At 37.4% G+C, this 9,150-nt stretch overlaps 1 protein-coding gene across 1 annotated transcript; it reads left to right on the top strand.

Moving 5' to 3' along the window:
• Positions 1-3,121: 3,121 nt before the first annotated feature.
• Positions 3,122-3,717, top strand: LOC149848836 (chaperone protein dnaJ 11, chloroplastic-like). Its single transcript, XM_090012646.1, has one exon. It carries the CDS (start codon positions 3,167-3,169, stop codon positions 3,590-3,592), a length of 426 nt encoding a protein of 141 aa, XP_089868772.1. The 5' UTR covers positions 3,122-3,166; the 3' UTR covers positions 3,593-3,717.
• Positions 3,718-9,150: the final 5,433 nt, after the last annotated feature.

The raw sequence follows: 9,150 nt of genomic DNA, 5'->3' as shown, positions 1-9,150 counted from the left end.
TTTCATGAGATAATATTGGAGTCGATCAGGCTCCATATATCATAATGCACTTTTTTAAAAGGTCCATGGATTATATTATCATATCCAAAAATGGTAAACGACTGGCCTTGCTAAGTTGACAACTAGCATATATACTGCTTTTATTACCAAGAACAACATCAATGTGATTTCTTTTATTTAAATGTCTCCCAATGCTTATATTTTAGGATGTCTAAGTTGCTCATGTCACTTTTCTTGTGAAACTCTTATAAATTTATCAGGAAAGAACATTTTTAAACCTCTGTTAAATAAATAAAGATCGCCTTTTTTCTACTCCCCTTAGACACTATTCTACCTATATAATTCTGTTCTTTGCAACACATCTAGCATATATAGTTTTGATGTCATGAAGACAAATAAACAAAGATAAAAAACAGACCAAGGGTTTAACGTGAATCCTGATAACCTACGTCCACAGCAGAACACACTCAAGCTAGCTTCGTTCCAATGGCAAAGGCCCAAATAAATACAGTAGTTGAGCCAAGACAATGGTGCCGAAAAACTGAAATACAAATAAATTTGAAAAGAACGCCAAAAGGAAAAGCTATCTTTTCACTTCACATAATCTTCATTCAATTTATGATTGTTATGTTTATCTGCCGACTTTACCTCTCTTGATTCACCCATGTTATTTTCATTTTTATCCCTGGTTGCTTCAATCTTATCCCTTCTTCTGACCCTGACTGTTAAACAAACACGAATTGCTTTCATTGATTGATATGATCAAAAAGATCTTGAAAGTGATGGTTATTTGAAACAAATATAGTTAATTTTAAGGGTAAAAAAGCTATATATCATCACTTTTTAAAGTAATTTTATAATTCTTTCTACTTTTTCCTTCCTTTTTTTTTTTCGGCAAAACAAAGATCTCTTTAATTAAGAAGGACCACATAGGCATTGCTTTTAAACAAAGAGTGTTTGGTCATTCAACTAGCTGAAGGGTGTTAATATAAAGGGTTTAAAGTTAATTAATCCTATAAAAAGCCGCTAATTCTGTACTTTTTAATTAGATTTAATGGTGTTGGTAATTTACAAAGATTCAATTCACCTTGGAACACGTTTCGGAACAACGGACTTAAGCATTAAAATACGATATTTTTAGATAAAGGCAAAGGCAAACAATTTATATTACACAAACATGTAATATTGTAAAAAAAAAACGTATAATGTGTAGATGTATTTAGGCCATTTTTATGAAGCGGCGCTGCATATAATGTAAAGACGCATTGCTTTAGGTTAGGGGTGGCAATCGGTGGGTTGGTGGGTCAGCATACCTCAACATGAACCCGACCCGTTTATTAAATGGGTCGGCTGTGGCAAACAGGAACCCGACCCATTTATTAAACGGGTAACCCGACACAACCATCCTAACCCGTTTAATAAACGGGTCGAGTCAGGTAAACGGGTTGGCCGGCTGGGTTTAGGGTTTAGTGAAACCTGAATCAAAACAGAGAAGAGAGATCAGGATTAAGGCGGATGGAAGGGGAACAGGGCTTCGGCGGATGCCTACGCCGATGACCGGCGAACGCCAACCGGTTGGTGGGTCTTGTTAGTTCCTTAGTATACCCGAAACAAGGAAGCAAAAAGGGAAAAGATCGGTGCCGACCGTAGGGAAAGAGAGAAGGAAGGGGGAGAATTGATAGGGAGGAACGTCGGTGGATGGCATATGGCGACGGAGGTCAGGTGCCTATGTCGACAAAAGAAGGTGGCCAACAGAGGTTGGTTCAGGGTTTTGTGAAAGAGAGAATGAGGGAGAGAGAGGAAGATACTCGGGGTCGGGGGTGACCGATTGGAGGGTGGCGACCAACGTTCGACGACGTGTAGAGGTGGAGAGAAGAGAGTGGTGTGCGGTGTGCGCCTGTACGGTGAATCGTGATGGCAACGAGGTGGAGAGGACTTAGACGAGAGGTCTCTGTCGATTGCGGATGGGTAAGAAGGGAAGCAAAGTCTTTACACTTTAGGGTTACAGGGTTAGATAATTAAATATATACGGGTTGCGGGTGGTCGGGTTTGGGTAAACGGGTTGACTCACCCACCTGACCCATTTATTAAATGGGTTAGCCGGGTTGGCGGGTTGACATACCCCTAACACGAACCCGACCTGTTTAATAAACGGGTTAGGCGGGTCGACTTGTTTAAAATCCGAACCTGCCTAAGAAACGGGTTGGCCGGTCGTGTCAGAAATTGCCACCCTTACTTTAGGTTCACAGTTCATGAGAAGCACAGAGTGTGCGAATCAATTCTTCCGATGGACGTCCTGCGCCTGATTAATCCCAATTGCAAATCCGCAGTCACCGACGTTTCGGTACAAAGCCAACCTACAGACTTCTTAGGTAAGGACTAAGGATCACCGACATAGCGTCGGCAGGGGTGGGCCGCTAGAAGCTCATCATCACTTCCCTAGGGGTGTCAACGGGGACTTTTTTACCCGGACATTCGGGTCCCGACCCCCAAAAATCTGATTAATACACGGATTCAAGTATAGTTTGTAAAATTTTATACCAGACTGAGACCCAACCCGAGTACCAATTAAGACCCACAAATTTTCAATGTAAAAATGTTAAAAAATATTTTACTGGTTCAGGTTTGATTCATGTAGTTTTTATTGGATCTAGGTATGATTTATTTTATAATAAACCCGATTAAACTTAAGCCCAAACCTGATAACATACCCTAAAATCTAATCCAAGTCTGGTTTCACCTAAGTCCTAATAAAATCCGACACCCATAACCATCATCATCATCACCATCACCATCACGTCGTGGTTAAGCCATATAGAAGGCCTTGTAACGTGATGGACGCGAACCCTTCAAATTCCTGCCAAAATGTAAGGGATGTATAACATCGTGGCCATGCCACATGATCAAGAAAGGTACAAAAGTAACCCGAACCTATTTCCACAAAGACCTGTTTGGTATAGTTCGGGTAAAGGTATGACCCGATCCATGGACCCATAAGCAACGCGGTTTCACCGAACCGTATTCTACCGCTCCGGGGGGCGCCCACCTTCCCGAACACACGATCGCTTTATAAGCCCCCTCTCTGCCTTAGCCCAGACCACTTTCCGCTTCTGATCCCTAAAACCAGAAACAGATCTCTCTTCCCCTCCCTCTTTTCCTTCCCTCGATGTATGCATCCCGCACCTTTTCTCCCCTAACGCCGGCTTTCGCGGTGGCTGGAGCCGCCGCTGCTGCCCGCTTCCGTCCGATCTCGGCCTCTGTCCAGGCCGCGCCGGTCACCGGGAAACCGCCAACGCTCTACGAGGTGCTCCGGGTCAGGAAGACGGCCTCTGCCGTGGAGATCAAGGTCGCCTACCGCTCCCTCGCCAAGCGGCTCCACCCCGATACCTCCAGCGGGGGTTCCGGAGGTTCCGTCAGCGACTTCATCGAGATCCACCGCTCCTACGCTACGCTCTCCGACCCGGACGAGCGCTCTCGCTATGACCTTTCCATCGGAGGCGGCTCGTGGCCCTCCCGTTCGTCGCCGGAAAACCGCAGCGCTTTCGGTGGGCGCTTCCAGACCCGGCGGTGGGAGACCGACCAGTGCTGGTGACGCGAGCGAGCCCGGGCGCAGCGTTCTTGCCACGCGTGCGGCCGATATCTCTTCTTTGAATAATAGGGAAAAAAGATCAGATTTGATAAAAAAAGGTTAGGGTTCTTGTTTGGTTGATCCTCGATAGAGAAAGGGAATCCCTATCTGGTTGTTGTAAATCTGCAATTGTAAAAATTATGCTACTTGGCAGAAACTTTATTTATATAATCTGGGTGACAATCCTAGGAACCCTCTCTAAAATAAGCATTGCATGCATGGTACTTCACTTTCTGTAAAAAAAGAAGATTGCATATATTATACTAAATTGAACTGCAATACACTATTAATTTGTGTACTTTGATTTGATTGAAGATCCTGTGATTCAATTTTAATCCAATATAGGACGTTGGTCAAACCAGATTAGGCATTTCCCTGATCTGATCCAAACCTTTAAAATTGTGATCTGATATATGATTCTAAGTAGTTGTGATCTTTCTTGTGACCAGATGGTAACACTCTCCAGTAACTTGTACACTTGCAACTGACAATGTTGTGTTTTCTCTTTATAATTGACAAAAAATATTAATCTCAAGAAAGTTTAGAATTAAAACCCTACTTTTCCTGGGCAATAGTGATGTGTAAAAAGTACCTAACTTATATATGTATGTTAAAAGAAGTAAAAGGTATCCATGCCCAAGTGCACATACATTTCAAAATAAGCATTAGAAACTACATGTATACAACAAGCCTTTATGTATATTTGACATTGTTGTACAGATATGTAATATTTTATTAGACAATTTCTTCAAAGTTCATTTTCGTGTGTATATATATATATATATATATATATATATATATATATATATATATATATATATATATATATATATATATATATATATATATATATATCAGTCACATAATCTCGTATTATTATAGGGCTTTTTGATAAATCTTGGTTGTTGAAACATTTTAAAAAAGAAACTAAAACAATAATAAGAAATAATAGAACATTTTAAAAAAGAAAAATAAAACAATAATAAATAATAGGTTTAGATTACTATTTGTTTTTGCATAAAATATAAATAATAGATATAGAAGCTTTTTAATAAATAAAAAAGATAAAAAGAAAGAAGAAAAATAAGTTTAAGATGTAGACAAGGAATTTTATTGCGAAGAAAAGTAAAGAACATAGACGAGAGAACAAAACATCAGACGCATAGTAGGATGACAAGGTGTCAACCTGGCTGAGGCCCCTAAGAGTTTTAGCCAGGACAGATCAGACCCTTTCCCCTGTATCGATGAATTTATCCGGATTATAACCCTATTTGGACCAAACGTTAAAAATGGCCAAACATTAGTTTGTGAAATGTTCTTTACCGACAAAAAATTGCACTTATTCACGTTGACGAGGGGATAGCTCGGTGGAAAAATTGTGTACAGCAAAAATGATGTGTTTTTTCAAATCAATTTGGTGTTCAAATTTGTAAATATTTTTGCTTTAAAATGATATATTTATCTTTCGACACAATCAATTTTTTTTTAATTTATATAATATACCTATAGGTTCGTTGGGTATCATAAACTCTCACTAAACGGTAGATTTATATATATATTTTTATGGATCTCACGATGTTGTTGCATGAACTTTTTCTAACTGAAATATATCATTAAGTATTTGACTAAATTTGCATATGTTGTATAAAAATCACATAATCAAATCTGCAAACTTTCTTTAACTAAAACCTCTTGAAACTTGGCAAACTAATTTTACATAAATAATACGAAGTTCTAATAACTAAATTTACAAAATTTCTGTAACTAAAACTTAAAAATTTTATAATTTTTTTTACTAAATTTGAATATATATTACCAAGTTTGCATAACCATGTATGTCACTACAACAAACCAACGGATTAGCGAAGACCTAAATCCGTCTCTAACCTGTTTAGAGACTGATTAACGTCGGAATAGCGACGGATAGCTTCCATCGCAAATTTTTCGACGCTAATAAGCGGCGACATATGTTTGTCGCCTATTCCGTCGCTAATTAGTGGCAGACTGTATCTGTCGCCCGTTCCGTCGCTAAATTTCGACAGAATAACGAATGACACAATCCGTCGCTAGTCCGTCTTCACTAAACGACGACTTCAGTTTGGCGACGAATTTATAGCCGTCGCTAATCCGTCTCTGAATTCAACGCTCATACTAATTAGCGACGGATATATCCATCACTAATCTGTCGCAAAAAAAGAAAAAATTTTAAAAAAAATATTTGAAAATTAAATATCGAGAAAATTTTTCTCGTGATACAATTTATATCTCCTGTACAATTTATATTTCCTGTGAATAAAAAATGAAGTACACAACAAAATACATATAAAAGAAAACTAAAACAATTAATCGATCTACTTTAAAATTCGCAAGTTCTAATTATTTATAATTAAACATTTATATTTTTGAAACAAAAAGAAGGCAGAACAAATTCAACACATAAATCTAATCATCGTCAAGATTTTGTGCATCCACTTGTTCAGTGTCTCGATCTCTCCCTTCAGCTCCACTACGCTGATTATCGCCATCAACCTATAAGAGAAAAAAAATGTCAGTATTGATAAACAAAATATACTGAAATATAGCCTACTCTATATGTGATTATATCATGCGCATATGTGTTCTAAGGCAGTAAAAAAATTTATACATGATTCTATCATGCTCATATGTGTTATAAAGCAGTAAAAAAACTTCACATGTGATTTTATCATGCTCATATGTGTTCTAAGGCAGTAAAAAAACTGTATATGTGATTCTATCATGCTCATATGTGCACTAAGGCAGTCAAAAAGTTGTATATGTGATTCTACCATGGCAGTAAAAAAACTATATATGTGATTCTACCATGCTCATATGTGTTCTAAGGCAGGCAAAAAACTTTATGTGATTTTATCATGCTCATATATACTCTAAAGCAGTAAAAAAACTGTATATGTGATTCTACTATGCTCATATGTGCTCTAAGGCAGTAAAAAAACTATATATGTGATTCTATCATGCTCATATGTGTTCTAAGGCAGGCAAAAAACTGTATATGTGATTTTATCATGCTCATATGTACTCTAAGACAGTAAAAAAGCTGTATATGTGATTCTACTATGCTCATATATGCTCTAAGACAGTAAAAAAACTGTATATGTGATTCTATCATGGTTATATGTGTTATACGGTAGTAAAAAAACTTTATATGTGATTCTTGAAATGCTCATATGTGCTCTAAGGCAGTAAAATAACTTTATACATGATTCTATCATGCTCATATGTATTCTAAGGTAGTAAAAAAACTTTATATGTGATTCTATCATGCTCATATGTGCTCTAAGGCAGTAAAAAAACTATATATGTGATTCTATCATGTTTATATGTGTTGTAAGGTAGTAAAAAAACTTTATATGTGATTTTATCATGCTCATATGTGCTCTAAGGCAGTAAAAGAACTGTATATGCGATTCTATCATGCTAATATGTGTTCTAAGGCAATAAAATAACTTTATACATTATTTTATCATGCTCATATGTGTTATAAAGTAGTAAAAAAACTTCACATGTGATTCTATCATACTCATATGTGTTCTAAGGCAGTAAAAAAAATGTATATCTGCCGGGCACCGGAGCTCATATTGAATGCAGACGAAGTTTCTCTGTCCTGAAAAAAGTTGCACAACTCATTACGGACAATGTTGGGAATGACTTCATCTAAAAAGTACTGCATTTTGTCCTCAAGACGCTGAAAGACACCATCCCAAGACATAGCAGGGTCATTTGGACGTTGAGAGTTGATGCTGGCAGGAGAACTCTGTGGACCTGAGTTGTAGGAGGCAACGACTGGTGTGGTGTTCATGTGACTCACAAACCCGAACACACGACCCTTTTTGGGTTCACCGATTGCAGTCACCCATGCTGTAGGATCAAAAGGCGGATCCTGAGTGGAGTTATCGCTGTACCATTTGTTGCTCGTATGACTCCTATAATAATGATTAGAATATTAATTAATAATTAAGAATTACAATATTTGTGATAACGTAATTCATAGTAATTTGTCTATTACAATATTTATTAATAAAATAAATACATACCTCTGTCGCTCTCGCCTTCTCTGATACGAACTCTCTCGTGGTCTTACGTTTATGTGTTTCAACAAACACATCCTTGTATGACACAATGCCACCTTTTTCTGCTTCCTGTAAAGTGAAATGATAAAAGATTTAGTTAACAGGTTTGCAACAATACTTATAAAACTGACAATATATATATATATATATATATATATATATATATATATATATATATATATATATATATATATTGATGAGTTTCCATTTTCTTCTGGTGGTTCCCAAAAGTCCTAGATCCACCTGTGTGTAGATGGGCTTTAGGCATTTTCGCTCGATTTTGTGCAGCCTTCGCTGAGCGGTTTCGAAATGCATCCCTTGCCCACTTGTCGCACATTCCCTCACAATAGTAATAGGGCCATGACCCTTCCACTGTAATGGATCATCTATTCCGCCAGATGTTTTTTTGGCTGCAATCTTCATATTGTGCAGCATGTCTGCAAATCGATTGGCAGCCATCTTCTGCCACACCTTCTTTGCATCATGTTCATCAACCGTAGTCGCGAAGTGATTCAAAACCTATATATATTTTCAGAAAGTTAGTAAACATGACTATAACAAAAAATTAAATATGAAACACATTAACTATGACAAACAACTATATACCGTGAATGAGGACCACAATCTGTCTATCACCTCTTTTGGATACTCTTTCCATTGAGCGACCGGTCCTGGTAGATGTTGAAGTAGTGAATTTCTAATATCGCGTACTACTTCTTGTGGCTCAAACCTCGTGTTGCACATGAATTGGTACACAATAAATATCAATATACAATATTTATAAGATATGCAATAAGTGAAAACGAAATACTTATGGTCAATTATCGATATACACTATTCGAATGAGTCTTCTTGTATCGGACTAAGAAGACCCTGCATCGTGTGTTGGCTCTTGACTTGTATGATCAACTGTTGTAGGTAGGTCATGTACAGGCGTAATATCATCTGTAAAAAAATACGTTAGAAATTCTCAGAATGCACATTTCAACTAATCAAGTATCCAATTAGTTAAATGATATACCTATCAAAGGAGCTCGTGAAGATGAAGGCTGAGACTGGCTACCACTAGGTGATCGACCACTGTAATAGTCTTTTGTATGTAATTGATAACCATTTACGATGTACCCGTTGTAACATTGCACAACTTTGGTTGAACCATTTTGTAAACCACATATTCCTTGATCTTTAACATCACCTTGGCGGACCTACACACAAACATAAACAATGATTGTGATCACGACCAATTAAGTAATTTATTGTTGTTTACAAGTACACAATTTATGTGAGCGTCCTTACCAACTCTTTCAACCACTCCACAAACTTAGTTTCACGTTCTTTTTGTACTTCTGCATAAGTGAGATGTGAAACTTCTCTTCGCAACTCCATATCAAATCGTCTGCAAACCACAAATAC

This window comes from Nuphar pumila, chromosome 1 (genome assembly GCF_984573655.1).
Source record: "Nuphar pumila chromosome 1, dmNupPumi1.hap1.1, whole genome shotgun sequence".
Classification (NCBI taxonomy): Eukaryota; Viridiplantae; Streptophyta; class Magnoliopsida; order Nymphaeales; family Nymphaeaceae; genus Nuphar; species Nuphar pumila.
The sequence above is the reverse complement of the archived record's forward strand: the minus strand, read 5'-3'. Positions and strand labels throughout refer to the sequence as shown.

Coding starts and splice junctions, on each gene's coding strand:
- LOC149848836 (XM_090012646.1), top strand. CDS start 3,167: ATGTATGCATCCCGCACCTTTTCTCCCCTAACGCCGGCTTTCGCGGTG.